General features: G+C 42.6%; 1 protein-coding gene across 1 annotated transcript in view; it reads left to right on the top strand.

The window, feature by feature from the left end:
* Positions 1–4,573: 4,573 nt before the first annotated feature.
* The window catches only part of LOC143291036 (UPF0764 protein C16orf89 homolog), a 100,462-nt gene continuing 85,035 nt past the window's right edge, over positions 4,574–20,000 (top strand). The window contains exons 1-2 of the mRNA XM_076600624.1: positions 4,574–4,767; positions 5,852–6,337. Of these exons, the coding sequence (XP_076456739.1) occupies positions 6,082–6,337 (256 nt within the window). The 5' untranslated portion in view covers positions 4,574–4,767; positions 5,852–6,081. The remainder of the gene's footprint in view (positions 4,768–5,851; positions 6,338–20,000) is intronic.

Raw genomic sequence — 20,000 nt, 5'->3', positions numbered from 1 at the left:
TCCATAAAGTTGGAGAGGAAGCGTCATGAAGTCTTGGTTTAAAGCTCTTTTTCTTCAAATCTAGTTTGCACAAAGGGAGCAGGCATGTATATGGTTGTGGCCATGAGTTAAAGCTCTTTTTCTTCAAATCTAGTTTGCACAAAGGGAGCAGGCATGTATATGGTTGCGGCCATGAGTTAAAGCTCTTTTTCTTCAAATCTAGTTTGCACAAAGGGAGCAGGCATGTATATGGTTGTGGCCATGAGTTCAAACAAACCAAACCTCTTTAATGCTCATGTTAACCATTTTGTTCCTCCAATGGGGAGCTTAGCATGCACAGCAAGCGACAGCTGTTTCGCTCTGTGGAGTGTCACAGACAGGGCTTGCTACTTGCTCCTGACAGAGACCTCTCTCTTGCTCTCTCACACATACACACGCACGCGCGCGCGCGCACGCACACACACACATACACACACACACACACACACGCACACACACATACACACGCACGCGCACACACTTGAAAGCCACTTATTATTTTTATCTTGTCAAAAGAAACCCGTAATCGGACACACGAACTAAATAAGCGCTTGAACAGTCATCTCCTCCATCCATCTACTGCTGCCATTCAAACCTCAGCCCGAGTCTGGACTTCCAGACAAAAAGCAATATCTCAGTTGTTGGGTTTTTTTTCCTCTCCAGAACTGGCAAAGCAAAATTTAATTTAGCAGCCAGCCTAAATCGTACCGTTGTAAGCCGAGTATCCATTACCCCCCAAAATCGGTAGTGTTTTTGCGGGATGTCGGCAATTTCAAAAAAGAGGTGGTAGGATTCACATCATCGCCATTTCTCTAAGAGAGAGAGAGAGAGAGAGAGAGAGAGAGAGAGAGAGAGAGAGAGAGAGAGAGAGAGAGAGAGAGAGTCAAAATCTCAATTTCTCAGGGATACTTCTATTTAGCAGGGCGTTGTCTTCTATCCTGTGTTATTGCGACACCGAGTGATTTTGAATCGAAACAAGCCAGCAGACGGACTGTCTAACCACTAAACCACCACCTGGTGAGGTTGTGGCGGTGCAGCACAGTGGTAAAGTGGTAATGCGCCCGACTCAGACACCAGGGTGCACGTGTTTCGAATCTCAGACTGAATTTTCACTTCGAGCAGGCGTCCAACTAAACTGCACAAGAAAGGAAAGAAACAGAGAAGCCTGACAATGCATGTCGGATGCAATAGCCGAGTGGTTAAAGCGTTGGATTTTCAACCTGAGAGTCCAGAGATCGAATCTCGGTAACGGCGCCTGGTGGGTAAAGGGTGGAGATTTTTCACATCTCCCAGGTCAACATATGTGCAGACCTGCTTGTGCCTGCACCCCCTTCGTGTGTACACGGACGCAGAAGATCAAATACGCATGTTAAATATCCTGTAATCCATGTCAGCGTTCGGTGGGTTATGGAAACAAGAACATACCCAGCGTGCACACCTCCCCCCGAAAACGAAGTATGGCTGCCTACATGGCGGGGAAAACGAACAAAACAGTAATACACGTTAAACGTGTCATGTCTGTCTGAGTGTGTATGTGTGCGTGCCTGAAATCTGATTGACACAGAAAACGAATGATGAACACCCCCTCAATGGCAGACGTCAGTCGGCTCTACCCAGGAAGGCAGCCCGTTGTGCAAATGAGCCAGTGATTGTAAAGCGCTTAGAGCTTGGTCTCCGACCGAGGATAGGCGTTATATAAGATTCCATATCATTCATCATTTATTTATTCATAAACCCTACGTGCCGATCAGGGCCTTGAGAGCCTACCATATAGGTACGTACAAACCATTTGCCGAGAGGGAAATGAACAGTTTCAGTTTCTCAAGGAGGCGTCACTGCGTTTGGACAAATTCATATACGCTACAACACGTCTGCTAGGCAGATGTCTGACTAGCAGCATTAGCTAACGGACTTTGTCAGGCTTTGAGTGCATGCATTTATACTTGTGTTCCTAACCGAGTGGAATTTGTTACAGAATTTTCCCAGAGGACAACACTCATTGCCATGGGTTCTTTTTCAGAGCGCTAAGTGCGTGCTGCACACGGCATAGTTTATAGTCTCAGCCGAACGACTAGACGCTCAATTCGATTTTCCAGTCAAACTTGGCAGAAAGGGCGAGAGCGGGATTCGAACCCAGACCCTCACGGACTCTGTATTGGCAGACGAGCGTCTTTACCATTCTGCCACCTTCCTCCACCGGATATGAACAAACCAAACAGATTTGTAAATACATCGAAATACAACAAAAGAAGCAAAAACCTTCAAAAGTCGTTGCAACTGCCGTCTGTTTTTTTTCTTCTTCTTTTCTTTCTTACACTGCAGATTGGAAGCGAAGTCCGAAACACGCTGCTGTTACTGGAGACACGCTGCTGTTACTGGAGACACGCTGTTGTTGTTGTTACTGGAGACACGCTGCTGTTACTGGAGACACGCTGTTGTTGTTGTTACTGGAGACACGCTGTTGTTACTGGAGACACGCTGTTGTTGTTACTGGAGACACGCTGTTGTTACTGGAGACACGCTGTTGTTGTTGTTACTGGAGACACGCTGCTGTTACTGGAGACACGCTGTTGTTGTTGTTACTGGAGACACGCTGCTGTTACTGGAGACACGCTGTTGTTGTTACTGGAGACACGCTGTTGGAGACACGCTGTTGTTACTGGAGACACGCTGTTGTTACTGGAGACACGCTGTTGGAGACACGCTGTTGTTACTGGAGACACGCTGTTGGAGACACGCTGTTGTTACTGGAGACACGCTGTTGTTACTGGAGACACGCTGTTGTTACTGGAAATACGCTTGTGTTACTGGAGACAAGCTGTTGTTACTGGAGACACGCTGTTGTTACTGGAGACACGCTGTTGGAGACACGCTGCTGTTACTGGAGACACGCTGTTGTTGTTACTGGAGACACGCTGTTGGAGACACGCTGTTGTTACTGGAGACACGCTGTTGGAGACAAGCTGTTGTTACTGGAGACACGCTGTTGTTACTGGAGACACGCTGTTGGAGACACGCTGTTGTTACTGGAGACACGCTGTTGTTACTGGAGACACGCTGTTGGAGACACGCTGTTGTTACTGGAGACACGCTGTTGTTACTGGAGACACGCTGTTGGAGACACGCTGTTGTTACTGGAGACACGCTGTTGTTACTGGAGACACGCTGTTGGAGACACGCTGTTGTTACTGGAGACACGCTGTTGGAGACACGCTGTTGTTACTGGAGACACGCTGTTGTTACTGGAGACACGCTGTTGGAGACACGCTGTTGTTACTGGAGACAAGCTGTTGTTACTGGAGACACGCTGTTGTTACTGGAGACACGCTGTTGGAGACACGCTGTTGTTACTGGAGACACGCTGTTGTTACTGGAGACACGCTGTTGGAGACACGCTGTTGTTACTGGAGACACACTGTTGTTACTGGAGACAAGCTGTTGTTACTGGAGACACGCTGTTGTTACTGGAGACAAGCTGTTGTTACTGGAGACACGCTGTTGTTACTGGAGACAAGCTGTTGTTACTGGAGACACGCTGTTGGAGACACGCTGTTGTTACTGGAGACACGCTGTTGTTACTGGAGACACGCTGTTGGAGACACGCTGTTGTTACTGGAGACACGCTGTTGTTACTGGAGACACGCTGTTGGAGACACGCTGTTGTTACTGGAGATACGCTGTTGTTACTGGAGACACGCTGTTGGAGACACGCTGTTGTTACTGGAGACACGCTGTTGGAGACACGCTGTTGTTACTGGAGACAAGCTGTTGTTACTGGAGACACGCTGTTGTTACTGGAGACACGCTGATGTTACTGGAGACAAGCTGTTGTTACTGGAGACACGCTGTTGTTACTGGAGACACGCTGTAGGAGACACATTGTTGTTACTGGAGACACGCTGTTGGAGACACGCTGCTGTTACTGGAGACACGCTGCTGTTACTGGAGACACGCTGTTGGAGACACGCTGTTGTTACTGGAGACACGCTGCTGTTACTGGAGACACGCTGTTGTTACTGGAGACACGCTGTTGGAGACACGCTGTTGTTACTGGAGACACGCTGCTGTTACTGGTGACACGCTGTTGTTACTGGAGACACGCTGTTGTTACTGGAGACACAGACAACTCCAAACATGAAAGACAAGCGCAGCATTGCCGGCACATGAGTTGCGTCAAAAACCAACAACACGAGCAACTTGACGTGCACAGAGAGACAAACAGGTCCGGGTGGTAGTAGTGGCAGTGGTGGTGTCAGTGGTGGTGAGGTCTTCCTGTCTCCATTTCGTGTGTGTGTGTGTGTGTGTGTGTGTGTGTGTGTGTGTGTGTGTGTGTGTGCCCACCCCCTTCTCTCTGTCTCTCTTTCTGTTAACGGAGGTGTGTGTGGTGTGTGTGTGTGTGTGTGTGTGTGTGCGCGTTGGCTCTCGCCCCATTCCACTGTTTGCCAAAGCCCACACGGTTTGGAGGGCGGATCTTCAGGGCAAACGGCGTGTGTGTGTGTGTGTGTGTGTGTGTGTGTGTGTGTGGTGTGTGTGTGTGTGTGTGTGTGTGAAAAGACTTGTCACCCCGATCCCGCCAACAGAGAAAAGGGGTGGTATGTACAGATATATATAAAGGGTCCACCATGTGATGGTGTTGGCGGTGATGATCGCAAGGTGTGTGTGCCCGCGGAGCGAGCAGTGATTTGTGTGGTTTTCACGTGGCAAGCCAGTCTGTGGGCTTCACTGACAGTGGCGGTGGCGTTGATCTGTGTTGGTTTTTTTTTTTTTTTTTTTCAGTTTTGTATTGTTCCGTTCTGTCCCGTTATCAACACCAGCATTTGAAAGCACAATAACCCAGCCTTGAGTAACTTGACCTATAGGACTTCTGCCAATAGCTCTTCAATCTCAAAACCACAGGCAAAATTGTTACGTGTATTTTGCCATTTTTTTCGGCCCATTTTTTTTTTTGAAACACCGGTACAACCCAAAAGTATTTTTGCAAACATATCGAGTGATTAAATAAAAAAAAATTCTACTGGTTGTTCTCCTAGTCTTGGACGCGAGTTTTGGAAAGCAATAATTGTAATCACAAAAACAACCATAACAGCAAAATTCAAGTGATTTTAGGGACGCAAAACTTTGAACACGAGTCGAGTGTCTTTTCGAAACTTCCAAGTGCCAGATTGTCCACTTATTTTTTTTTTCTGCTCGTGTTGAACGAAGTTTCAGAAAGAATGAAAAAAAGATCAAACGAACGTAGGAGAGGCAAATGAAACCATGTGATAAGTCGATAGTATTTCAATAGGAAACGCTTACTCGGAATTATCAATCATACCAAATATACAAGAATATTTTTTTAAATTTTTTTTTTATATCTTGTTTACTTTTTCAGTTTTCTCTTCATCGCCAACAACCTTACCGACGTAATTTTCCAACTTGACAAAAAGAAGATAATTTTCAACCTGAAAAAAGCAAAACAAAAACAAAACAGCAAACACCAACAAAACCCACCAAAAAACAAAAACAAACAAACAAAAAAAAAAAAACAAAAACAACAACAACAACAACAAAAAACAGGAAAAACCCGCACAAAAAACCGACCTTTTTTAAAATATGAAAAACGTTTCAGCAAGTGTTGGAAACACCCCCTCTATTTGATCTATCTATCAAGTATTAACACCAACGACGACTGTCAAAACATCTGCTGACTTCAGCAGCGACTGACGTAAGTGGTAAAAAGAGTGGGCCGCAGTGATAGTGGGTGGGTGGTCAGTCTCTGTTTTTGTCTCAGAACGTTTGCTATTTCTGCTTGATACATACATTGGTTGATACGTCAACCCCGTTACTGATCCAGTGCCTGTCCTCGCCTGGTTCAAAGACCAGTCTCTAAGCGCTTCACAAACACCTGAGTCTTTTCCAAAACAGTCTATCTGGGTAGAGCTGACTGACAGCCGCTTTAAGGCGCTCGTCATTTCGTTTCCCGTGTCATTCAGCCGGGCTTCAGTTCAGTCACGAACACACACACACACACACACACACACAAACACACACACACACAAACACACACACAACGTTCCGTTCGTGATGCCAAGGTCGAGACATGGACGCTTCCAGCGTGGCTTCCTCCTATGTCTCCTTCCCCTCCTCGCCCTCCTTACCCTCCCCACGGGTCCCGCGGAAGCCGCGCACGTGCAGCAGGAGGTACGTCACGTGCCTCGCCGAACGACCTTGACCTACCTGAGGCGGACGTTGCAGGCCCTGGAGGACGCCCTGAGCTTCTTCCACTCCCAGCACGCCAGCGTCAACCTGGACGGCGTCATCGGCACCAGGATGGTGGAGGGTGAGTGTATGGGCGGGGCGGGGTGTCATCGGGACTGTTGGCTGTTTTTTTTCCCCTTCCCAATCTATTTGCTGGTACAGAAGACTATTTGTACTCCCCCGTTGGTTTTTACCCAGGGGTCAAACTTATACACCCCAGGTCAACCCCCGTGGTCTACATAGATTAACCTGGAACGACCTCCCTGGGGGGTAAATTCCAGCTTGTCAGAACTGACCCATAGCCCCCCCCCCACCCCCCACACGCCCAACCCCCACCCCTCCTCCCAGACCCCCTATCTAGATTTTATCCGTTCTCCTCTGGATCGTCTCTCGAGGCGAGGTAGATACGGGGGTCATTCTTCACCCTCCTCACCTGTCCCTTGACTTTTCTGTTGATGTCGTACGGGGGGGTGCACCAGTGAAGACAACGCCACGACTCTCCTCTACTTGTCTCTGTTCTTCTCTTCCCAGGCTAGCTTGGAAGAACCCTCGAGGTTAAACTCCCTCCCCCCCCTACCCCCCAGCCCCCCCAGACAGAATCAATACAGGCTAATGAAGTAAAACTAAATTTGGCCCACATAGAATCAATACAAGATGATAAAGCAGAACTACATTTACCCAGACAGAATCAGTACAGGATAATGAAGTAAAACTAAATTTGGCCCACATAGAATCAATACAAGATGATAAAGCAGAACTAGATTTACCCAGACAGAATCAGTACAGGATAATGAAATAGAACTAAATTTGGCCCATATAGAATCAATACAAGATGATAAAGCAGAACTACATTTACCCAGACAGAATCAGTACAGGATAATGAAACAGAACTAAATTTGGCCCACATAGAATCAATACAAGATGATAAAGCAGAACTAGATTTACCCAGACAGAATCAGTACAGGATAATGAAACAGAACTAAATTTGGCCCACATAGAATCAATACAAGATGATAAAGCAGAACTACATTTACCCAGACAGAATCAGTGCAGGATAATGAAACAGAACTAAATTTGGCCCACATAGAATCAATACAAGATGATAAAGCAGAACTAGATTTACCCAGACAGAATCAGTACAGGATAATGAAACAGAACTAAATTTGGCCCACATAGAATCAATACAAGATGATAAAGCAGAACTACATTTACCCAGACAGAATCAGTACAGGATAATGAAGTAAAACTAAATTTGGCCCACATAGAATCAATACAAGATGATAAAGCAGAACTAGATTTACCCAGACAGAATCAGTGCAGGATAATGAAATAGAACTAAATTTGGCCCACATAGAATCAATACAAGATGATAAAGCAGAACTAGATTTACCCAGACAGAATCAGTACAGGATAATGAAACAGAACTAAATTTGGCCCACATAGAATCAATACAAGATGATAAAGCAGAACTAGATTTACCCAGACAGAATCAGTACAGGATAATGAAACAGAACTAAATTTGGCCCACATAGAATCAATACAAGATGATAAAGCAGAACTAGATTTACCCAGACAGAATCAGTACAGGATAATGAAATAGAACTAAATTTTGCCCACATAGAATCAATACAAGATGATAAAGCAGAACTACATTTACCCAGACAGAATCAGTACAGGATAATGAAATAGAACTAAATTTGGCCCACATAGAATGAATACAAGATGATAAAGCAGAACTACATTTACCCAGACAGAATCAGTACAGTATAATGAAGTAAAACTAAATTTGGCCCACATAGAATCAATACAAGATGATAAAGCAGAACTACATTTACCCAGACAGAATCAGTACAGGATAATGAAGTAAAACTAAATTTGGCCCACATAGAATCAATACAAGATGATAAAGCAGAACTACATTTACCCAGACAGAATCAGTACAGGATAATGAAGTAAAACTAAATTTGGCCCACATAGAATCAATACAAGATGATAAAGCAGAACTACATTTACCCAGACAGAATCAGTACAGGCTAATGAAGTAAAACTAAATTTGGCCCACATAGAATCAATACAAGATGATAAAGCAGAACTAGATTTACCCAGACAGAATCAGTACAGGATAATGAAGTAAAACTAAATTTGGCCCACATAGAATCAATACAAGATGATAAAGCAGAACTACATTTACCCAGACAGAATCAGTACAGGATAATGAAGTAAAACTAAATTTGGCCCACATAGAATCAATACAAGATGATAAAGCAGAACTACATTTACCCAGACAGAATCAGTACAGGATAATGAAATAGAACTAAATTTGGCCCACATAGAATCAATACAAGATGATAAAGCAGAACTACATTTACCCAGACAGAATCAGTACAGGATAATGAAATAGAACTAAATTTGGCCCACATAGAATCAATACAAGATGATAAAGCAGAACCACATTTACCCAGACAGAATCAGTACAGGATAATGAAACAGAACTAAATTTGGCCCACATAGAATCAATACAAGATGATAAAGCAGAACTAGATTTACCCAGACAGAATCAGTACAGGATAATGAAGTAAAACTAAATTTGGCCCACATAGAATCAATACAAGATGATAAAGCAGAACTACATTTACCCAGACAGAATTAATAAAGTGTAATAAAGAAGAACGAAAGTTGACCCACACAGAACCAATACAGGCTAATAATGTGGCACTAAATTTGTCCCAGACAGAATCAGAACCAATACAGGCTAATAATGTGGCACTAAATTTGTCCCAGACAGAATCAGAACCAATACAGGCTAATAATGTGGCACTAAATTTGCCCCAGACAGAATCAGTACAGGTTAAAAAAGTAGAACAAAATTTTGCTCAGATAGAGTGAATACAGGCTAATAAAGTAGAACTAAATTTGGCCCATATAGAATCAACACAGGCTAATAGAGCTGAATTTGGCCCAGATAGAGTCAATACAGGCTAACAATATAGAACTAAATTTGGTCTGGACAGAATCAATGATAAGGTGGACAAAAATGGCTAATTAGAATACATGTATATATAAATAAACAGAAAATACGTTTACGGGAACAATTATTTTGTAAAATTGACCATGATAGACTGGTTTAATATCAATATGACTATTTCAGCTTTAGAACAAAAAACAATAATGATGTTCTACAAATGATCACGCACTCACGCATACATAAGTGCACACAACCATGCACACATAACCAACACTTATATTATGCATACATAACCAACACTTATATTATTAGAGTGTTATAGTTTGTAAATCCGTGTTGATTATTGACAAAAATATAAACGTTATCTACGGTTTGAAGTAATTTTCAATGAAAAGCTTTCGTTTGTTTATTTTTCTTTCTTTCTTTAAATAAACTACGGAATTCACAATACACGCACTATTAAAAAAAAGCCATATAAAGTCACACGGGCCAAAAATAGTCACTCTCTCTTGGTTTCTATTTTTAAAAGCACAATTTGTTTCTGATTATGCATGAAAATAATAAGAATGTTGAATTAGACACTTGCACGTTTTCCATAACGAAGACGACAACAAAATCTATTGTTTTGTTTCCATAATGCAGGCAGGATACAATCGCACATTATGGAGAGAGAGAGAGAGAGAGAGAGAGAGAAAAAGAAAGAACGAAAGACACAAAGGAAGGAGAAAAGGAAGGAAGAGAAGGAAAAGAAAGAAATCAAAGCCCGAAAAAAAGAAGATATAAATGTGAATGAAAGAAAGAACACAAGAAGAAACAAACAAGAAAGGAAGGAAGAAAAGAAAAGAAAGAAAGAAAAAAGAAGAGAACTAACGAAAGAAATAAAACCCATTAGTGATAATGACCGCCACAATTTTTTGAAAATCCTGATTGCGTTGTAATCCCTAATCCCTTTCACCCAAATCCCGGTGTGTGTGTGTGTGTGTGTGTGTGTGTGTGTGTGTGTGTGTGTCCTTAACAAAAGTAATCCATTCTGTTGAGAAAAAAAGAAGAAGAATAAATAATGCTTAAACAAAAAAAACAACGAAACTTTTCAACACAGCATCTCCAGGGACAGTTCTCCCGATTGTTGTGGGTTACAATGCGCTAAAGTGCATGATATTATACAAGCGAACCCAGCTTGTTAATTGTATTATGCCTACTTCTGGTACTCCTTCGTTGAGTTTGTTTGTTTGTTTGTATGTTTCTTCGTATCTGTTGTTTGCATTTTCTTCAAATGAATAAACGTATTTTCAACAAAAAATTCATGACTTGCGCAGTACTTCCGTTTATCATCGTCTGATCAGAAAGACCAGCATCACCGTGACCATTACTCATGGGTTCATGGAAGAAATGGAGTTAGGGCGAGCTGTGTGTGTGTGTGTGTGTGTGTGTGTGTGTGTGTGTGTGTGTGTATGGAGTGGGGGGAGGTGTGGGAAGAGTAAAGATCTAGGCGCGTACAGGAATGGAACCCAGTGCTTTTATATAATCATAAAATAAGGAAGGAATTTTACTAGCGAATGAATGGCAAAACTTATGATTCATTTCAGAATCTCATGATGAATAAACACACACACACACACACACACGCGCGTACACACACACACACACGCGCGTACACACACACACACACACACCATTTATTGCCAACAACCAATCGGTCGAGATAACAGAAACCAAAAAGACCAATTCTCGGTAAAAAACAAAAACAACAACAACAACAACAACAACCCCCCCCCCCACCCCCCCCCAACAACAATCGAGTCTGTTTTCCATTCTCCAGTGCATCTACACGCACCACGTCAGTTGAAAAGACAAGAGAGATAATTTCATTGAAAACAAAACCATTGGGAATACATGAAAAGCGAGCTAATCGAATGCCGGGTTAACACAAAGATACATACGCCATATTCCATCAACATGATTTCATTGGGGAATACACAGAAAAAAAAAATCTATGAATCAAATGCACAAACGAGAAGGCTACCGAATATCTCAGTTACAAACGCCTTAATACGTTACTGAATAGAGTAAGTCATCTTATTTTGGTTTTTTTTTTTTGGTTGTTTTTTTTTTTTTTCTTTTCTCCTGTAAGAGCTGTTTCACAGTGAAAACAGACATCAGATTCGTTTTGGTCTTTTTGTTGTCTTGTTTATTTATTTATTTATTATTATTATTTTATTATTATTATTATTACTACTACCTTTTTATATTATAATTATTATTAATTCATTTACGTAAGCTTATCTATTATTTATTCACCTTTTTTTTTCTCAAGGCCTGACTAAGCGCGTTGGGTTACGCTACTGGTCAGGCATCTGCTTGGCAGATGTGGTGTAGCGTATATGGATTTGTCCGAACGCAGTGACGCCTCCTTGAGCTACTGAAACTGAATAGAAATTTTTTTTTTTCGTGGTACAACATCTTGCTTTTGGTTTAGGTGTAAGAAAAGTAGTTTCAAAGACATTCGTGCGTTTGAAAACAATTTTAAAAGGTAGAGATATTTCCAGGCTTATTTATTAAAAGAAAGAAAAAAATCAGTAATACATATCAAAACTAATTTCGACGTTTGTGAGAGAAGCATCTCGTCAGTTTACTTGTGTGCGCCGAAAGCACACACACACACACACACACACACACACACACACACACACACACGCACGCACGCACGCACACACACTCACGCACACTACGTGCGCGCGCACGCAAATATATGACATACGATGTGTAAAGAGAGAGAGATAGACAGAAATAATGAGAGAGACAGAGAGACAGAAACAGAGAGAGGGAGAGGGAGAAACAGACACCTATGCACCTGATGGATTTCATGCGGAATCAATCGTAAAATATCTTGTTCATTTTGCGCCGCGAATGAGGTAGACTGTTTACATTCAAGGACGCGCTCATATATATATATATATATATATATATATATATATGTGTGTGTGTGTGTGTGTGTGTGTGTGTGTGTGTGTGTGTGTGTGTGTATGAATCACGTTTTATTTGAAGTGCCTATTTCTGTCTCTGTCTCTCTGTCTGTTAGTTTGTCTGCCCGTCTGTCAGTTTATCTCTCTCTCGCGGACATACACACATACGCACACTAACGCACATTGAGGACAAATTGGCGGACACATACACACATACGAACACACACACATTTACACAGACAGACAGACACACTCCCACAACACAGTTTACGATCATATTCTGATCATCGCAGACTGCGAAACTCCTGCAATATCCTTCAAACGAGCATCCCTTAAAACCTCCAGACAGTAGGCTGATCACATTTCAGAAGAAGAACATGACCGCGTCAAAAGAGAAGCAAAAGAAGCAGTCAGTATTGTTTGTCACTTAAAAAAACAAACTTTCTTCTTTCTAAACTTTGGCTGTTTGGTGTCTATCAGGTGAACATTTTCTGTCCTAAAAAAACAACAACGTTTTTTGTGTAGCGGGTGGGTGGAAGTGATGCTGTACTTAACACGTACATAACGACCGTTATAATGACACATTCCTGTTTGTATTGCATCTTTAGGCGATCCCCCAACTCCCCCTCCTCCTGTTTCCCAAAATGTGGAAGTTTGGTCTTTCATTCTGGTCTTGATGAAGTGTGTGGTAGAGAAGGAAAATTGTTTGCCAAACGATGTGGTTTGGTTTTATTTCTTCTAGTCTAGTCTTGATAAAGTGTGCTATTGAAGGAAGTTGTTCGCTCAAATGAGGCGGTTTTATTTCTTCTATTCTGGTCCTGATAATGTGCAGTGCAGAAAGGAATTGTTTGCCAGATGAGACGATTTTTTTTTCTTTCTAATTCTAGTCTTGATAAAGTGTGGTATAACAGGAAACTGTTTGCCAAACGATGTGGGTTTTTTTCTTTCTAATTCTAGTCTTGATAAAGTGTGGTATAACAGGAAACTGTTTGCCAAACGATGTGGTTTTTTTCTTTCTAATTCTAGTCTTGATAAAGTGTGGTATAACAGGAAACTGTTTGCCAAACGATGTGTTTTTTTTTCTTTCTAATTCTAGTCTTGATTAAGTGTGGTATAACAGGAAACTGTTTGCCAAACGATGTGGGTTTTTTTCTTTCTAATTCTAGTCTTGATAAAGTGTGGTATAACAGGAAATTGTTTGCCAAACGATGTGGGTTTTTTTCTTTCTAATTCTAGTCTTGATAAAGTGTGGTATAACAGGAAACTGTTTGCCAAACGATGTGGTTTTTTTTCTTTCTAATTCTAGTCTTGATAAAGTGTGGTATAACAGGAAACTGTTTGCCAAACGATGTGGTTTTTTTCTTTCTAATTCTAGTCTTGATAAAGTGTGGTATAACAGGAAACTGTTTGCCAAACGATGTGGTTTTTTTTTCTTTCTAATTCTAGTCTTGATAAAGTGTGGTATAACAGGAAATTGTTTGCCAAACGATGTGGTTTTTTTTCTTTCTAATTCTAGTCTTGATAAAGTGTGGTATAACAGGAAATTGTTTGCCAAACGATGTGGTTTTGTTTCTTTCTAATTCTAGTCTTGATAAAGTGTGGTATAACAGGAAACTGTTTGCCAAACGATGTGGTTTTGTTTCTTTCTAATTCTAGTCTTGATAAAGTGTGGTATAACAGGAAACTGTTTGCCAAACGATGTGGTTTTGTTTCTTCTAATTCTAGTCTTGATTAAGTGTAGTACAATAGGGCAATGCTCCCGTCATTTTGTGGTGAGGGGGGGGGGGGGGGGGGGGGTGGGGTGGGGGGGGGAGGTGTTGCTAGGACTGGGGCAATAATGATGAAACCCAACGCTACGTCAGCATAGACTTCATGATTACTTTTCATTACATCATCAATACGGGCAGTGAACGAATTGATTCTGACGCTGGGGGTGGGAAGGGTTGGGGGGTGAGTTGAGGGAGGGAGAATAAAACAACAACAACACACACACACACACGCGCGCACGCACTCAGACACAGACACACACACACACACACACACACACACGTAAGCGCGGGGGTGTGGATGTGGAGGGAGAGGTTGCGGGAATGATAATGATAGTAACAATAATAATGATAATGATAATAATTGTTATAAATATCATCAAGATGATACGAAGAAGAAGAAGAAGAAGAAGAAGAGGAAGAAGAAAAGTAAAAAAAAAAAAGAAAAAAAAAAGAACCATCCACACACACACACACACACACACACACACACACACACACACACAGAGTCACAAGAGAGACCGACAGAGACAGACAAAGAAGACAGATAAGAGAGACAGAGAGGGTGAGAGTTGAACCAGCCACAACCATAACCACAAGTACAGCGGTCAACGTTCCCAACGAGGACACAGGCTCCCCAGTGAAACAGCTGCCCCTGGCGGTATTTCATATCATATTTGCCCAGGCCTTGATGATTGTCATTCTGTTCAGCTGCATACAAGTGCTTGACAGGATGTACAGATATAAGACACGCATTCAATATCTATCTCGTATCCGCATAGTCAAACATCTGCGTGTTACTTAACCAGAGTCTCTCTGTCTCTCTGTCTCTGTCTCTGTCTCTGTCTCTGTCTCTCTCTCTCTCTATCTCTCACACACACACACACACACAAAAGCATTCTGCTTCCTGTGTTAGGTGAATTGGTCACATTCCCAATAAGTTCAAAGATAATATGCCAAGTTATTACATATTGGATTCACATAATTCAATTACCAGAAACTTCCCTCATCAACAAATTATATAAGTCCATGCACCAACAAGAAATTACAGCTTCCCCATGGTTGATATTTGTTAGAAAGATACTCGAAGCTATAGGCCTTGATCACATTTAGAAAAACCAATTCACAATCAGCGTGCATAGACTGAAATACGTGATATATCAAAAATATGAAAATGAATATATCAAACACTGGAAAGATAAAATAGAAAAAAACCCCATAAAAGCTAAAATTTTACAATACGATTGTAGCAGAGTGCAAAACTGAAACCTATCTTTTAAATATATGAAATACAAAACACAGACAAGCTTTAACAAAACTCAGAATAAGCGCGCATGACCTGAAGATTGAGAAAGGTAGATATTTGAATATTTCACAAGAAGACAGATTGTGCAGCGAGTGTAACATACTGAATGACGAAATCCATCTTTTTGATCATTGTATCAAATATAAAAATCAAGGCAACAATTTTTAAGAGATATTCAAAATTAGAATAACACAGGAAATATTCCCAGTCAGGTGATGCTAACAGATGATAAATATATACAAACAAGATGAGTAAAATTTGTTTATGAATGCTGTTGCAATTTATTGCATTAACTGATTAATTAATTGTGTATTTTTCATTCATTCCTTCATTTACCATTGCACTTGTGTCTTATAAACCTTAAGGTTTCATGACAATGAAATATATTCTATTCTATATGATAAAATCTATTCTATTCACACCACACCACACCACACCACACCACAACACACACCCACACACACACACACACACGTAGCAGCGCTGTTTTCCACTGCAGTTCACAACATCCAAACGACGATGACTTTGTGTAAGCGTCATGGCTGGATTTCTGTACCAGCTGAGTTTGTTTGCAATGTTTTGTCTGCTCGGCGCTGAGCAGCAAGGGAACAAAAATGACGATTTTATTTTCGGAGTTTAAAACTGCTGTCGCGGTTAGTTTGCAAGAGATTTGAAACACCTACAAAAAGGCCTCTTTTGTTGTTGGTCTGACCGACTTGCTGAAAAATCAATGCCAAGTGACTGACTGGATGCCACATCGTTAAGGTATTTGAAATTTGTGAGCTTCAAAGACCGATGACCGATTCTAAACTTCAGCCCTAGCTTGCGTCTTATATTGACACTAATTACCATCTCAAACACACACACACACACACTACACACACACACACACACTACACACACACACACACACACCACACACACACACACACAGCACACACACACACACGCACGCACGCACGCACACACACACACACACACACAAAACACACACACCCGCACACAACACAACACACACACACACACACACACACACACACACACGCACACAACACACACACACACACACATACGCACACACACACACACACACACGCGTGCGCCCTCCACCCCACACGCACACACGCACACATGCACACGCATGTACACATACATGAACACACGCACGCGCACACATATACACTGGCACTAAACGTCACTTTAAATTCTGCATTATACACGATAATAAAGGTATAATCATGAGAGATATCTTAGACATGAGAGAGAGAGAGAAGGAGAGAGAGAGAGAGAGAGACAGAGACAGAGAGAGAGACAGAGACAGAGACAGAGAGACGATCGGCTTCAGTTGTCACAAATGAGCGACTTTGCAAATACAGGACAAACACTTTCACCTGTTGGCTTTGTTTGTTGAATGCCTCGACTTATTTGCTTTGAACAAACTTTGCTAGAGAGAGAGAGAGAGAGAGAGAGAGAGAGAGAGAGAGAGAGAGAGAGAGAGAGAGAGAGAGAAGAGGAGAGGAGAGGGATGGATGGATGGAGGAAGAGGAAGGCAGGAAGGCTGTGGAAGGAAGGAAGGAAGGAAGGGGATGAGGTAGAGGGGAGAGTGAAATGTAATGGCACGCACAAACAGAACAATCTAACTTTCATTCATTGATGCATTGTGAATTCGCACAAACTCACATTCACACATCCATCCCCTTCCCTCACACACACACACACACACACACACAAACACACACACACACACACACACACACACACACACACACACACACACACACACACACACACACACACACACACACACACACACACACACACACACACACACACACACACACACACACACACACACACACCAAGAAACCCAGAGTTATCAAATATTCTCACGTTGTGTGTACACACGCTTGAACCGTGAACCAAAAATGGTGCGAAATAATCCACGTGGTGGGGCACGAACCAACAATCGGTTCAACGCAGTCCACAAAAATAATCTGTAGTTGCATTGCCCAATGTTTCTTCTGGCTTTAGATAACACATACAGTAATAGCTTCCTCTGTCCGGTACAGAACGGATTAGTAGTACACTACTGGAGGAAAAAAAAAAGGACGTCAGTGTCGTCGTCTTTTCCATATTGTTATATTGTTTGTACGATTTCCAGATGCAATACGCGGGCATAAACGTCACAGTCACAAGCCGGCTGAACCATTACTGGAGAGAGAAGCATAACATACTCCATAAATGGAATCGAAAAAATGTTTCAGAAAGGTATTCCTGTTACGGTCAGCGATCTCTCTCTCTCTCTCTCTCTCTCTCTCTCTCTCTCTCTCTCTCTCTCTCTCTCTCTCCCTCTTTGTCTTCCTCTCTCTCTCTCCCTCTTCCCCCCTCTGTCTCTATCCCCCTCTCCCTTTCTCTCTCTCCCTTCTGCCTTTCTCCTATCATCCTCTCTCTCTCTCCCTCTTTCCCCCTCTGTCTCTATCCCCCTCTCCCTTTCTCTCTCTCCCTTCTGCCTTTCTCCTATCATCCTCTCTCTCTCTCCCTTTCCCCCCTCTACCCCCTCTCTCTCCTTCTCTCTATTTCTCTCCTCCCCCCCTCTTTCTTACAAGAAAACAACAACACTGAAACAATTATCCGCTTTTGTTTCTGTCTCTGCTCTTTGAAACCAGTTTGGTTATCTTTTTCCCTTGTAAAGCTATGAAAGATTTAGTATGTGTGTGTAGTATGTGTGTGTAGTATGTGTGTAGTATGTGTGTGTAGTATGTGTGTGTAGTATGTGTGTAGTATGTGTGTGTAGTATGTGTGTAGTATGTGTGTGTAGTATGTGTGTAGTATGTGTGTAGTGATGGCACACGGGACCTCAGTTTACCGTCTCATCCGGATGGCTAGCGTCCAGACCACCACTGAAGGTCTAGTGGAGGGGGAGAAGATACTGCCGAGACTGAGATTCGGACCAGTGCGCTCAGATAATCTCACTTCCTTTGTGGACACGTGCAGTGATGGCCATGTGGAGTGATGTCCTAGAGGTAACGCGTCCGCCTAGGAAGCGAGAGAATCTGAGCGCGCTGGTTCGAATCACGGCTCAGCCGCCGATATTTTCTCCCCCTCCACTAGACCTTGAGTGGTGGTCTGGAGGCTAGTCATTCGGTTGAGACGATAAACCGAGGTCCCGTGTGCAGCATGCAATTGGCGCACGCAAAAAGAACCCACGGCAACAAAACGGTTGTTCCTGGCAAAATTCTGTAGAAAAATCCACTTTGATGGGAAAAACAAATAAAACTGCACGCAGGAAAAAAAAGAAGAAAAAAAAAAGAGTGGCACTGTTGTGTAGCGACGCGCTCTCCTTGGGGAGAGCAGCCCGAATTTCACACAGAGAAATCTGTTGTGATAAAAAGGGAAATACAATACAATACAATTTGTATAGGTACTATATATATATATATATATAGAATGTATAGAAGATATATGTTAGTAATTGCAATTTTTAGTTATTTTTGTGACATCCCGTGCACACAACACTCTAGCCCTCTAGAACCACCTATAACTCAAAGATTGTAGAAAATCGCGAGACGCAGAATGAAGTCACTCCACAGACGAAGATCAACCTGTAAAGAGAGAGAGAGAGAGAGAGAGAGAGAGAGAGAGAGAGAGAGAGAGAGAGAGAGAGAGAGAGAGAGATGTATACTCATACATACGGGCAGACATACAGATAGACTGATGAGTGTACGGGTGAGAACAGAAGGTGGTGTAGGGGGGGGGGGGGGGGGGGAGGGAGAAGGGAAGGAGAGAAAGTGTTTGTCCAGGCACTAACCGTCTGACATTTATACCAAAGCGCCCTTCCTCGGGTCAACCTTCTTTCCGTTTCGTTTGTCGGCGTCACAATGTGCTCCCAGTCAGTCCAATTCTGTCAGTCAGTTTTCTCCCGTTTTGTTGAGGGGAAATTGCTGCCACTGTCGTTGTCGACAATACTTTCCCCTCCCGTTGTGTGCTAACAGAGTGTCAACTGATCGGGTGACGAGAAATTAGTTTGCCGTTCTTGAGCAACACACACACACACACACACACACACACAGACACACACACACACACACACACACACACACACACACACACACACACACACAATTATTATAGACACGGGCACACACAAAGATACAGACACAGACAGACACGCAAGCAGACGCACGCACATACACTCATGTACACGCACACATATGATTACAGATACATATAGAAACATAGACAGAAACATAGATAGACACACAGACAAACACAGACAGACAACACAGACATAAACATGGGCACACACAGAGACGCAGACACGTACATTCATATACACGCACAAACATAATTACAGATACACACACACACACACAGACACAGACAAAAACATAGACTCAGACACGGGCACACACAGCCACACACAGACACAGACACACAGACACAGACAAACACACACACATAGACACAGGCATACACAGAGACAGACAGACAGACAGACAGACAGACAGACACACACACACACACACGCATACACCCGCTTAGGTAGACTTCGTAGTAGTGGAGTTCATCTCAAGTCTCTCTCCCCCTCTGTCTCTGTGCGCGCGCGCGCGCGTGTGTGTGTGTATGTGTGTGTGCGCGCACGTGTACGTTCCGGTGTGTGTTTGTGTGCCGGTGTGTGGTTCTCTTAGAGTGTATGCTTGCGTTTTTGTATGTTTGTATGTGTTCGTGTATATGCACATGTTTGT

This window comes from Babylonia areolata, chromosome 1 (genome assembly GCF_041734735.1).
Source record: "Babylonia areolata isolate BAREFJ2019XMU chromosome 1, ASM4173473v1, whole genome shotgun sequence".
Lineage (NCBI taxonomy): Eukaryota > Metazoa > Mollusca > Gastropoda > Neogastropoda > Buccinidae > Babylonia > Babylonia areolata.
The sequence above is the reverse complement of the archived record's forward strand: the minus strand, read 5'-3'. Positions and strand labels throughout refer to the sequence as shown.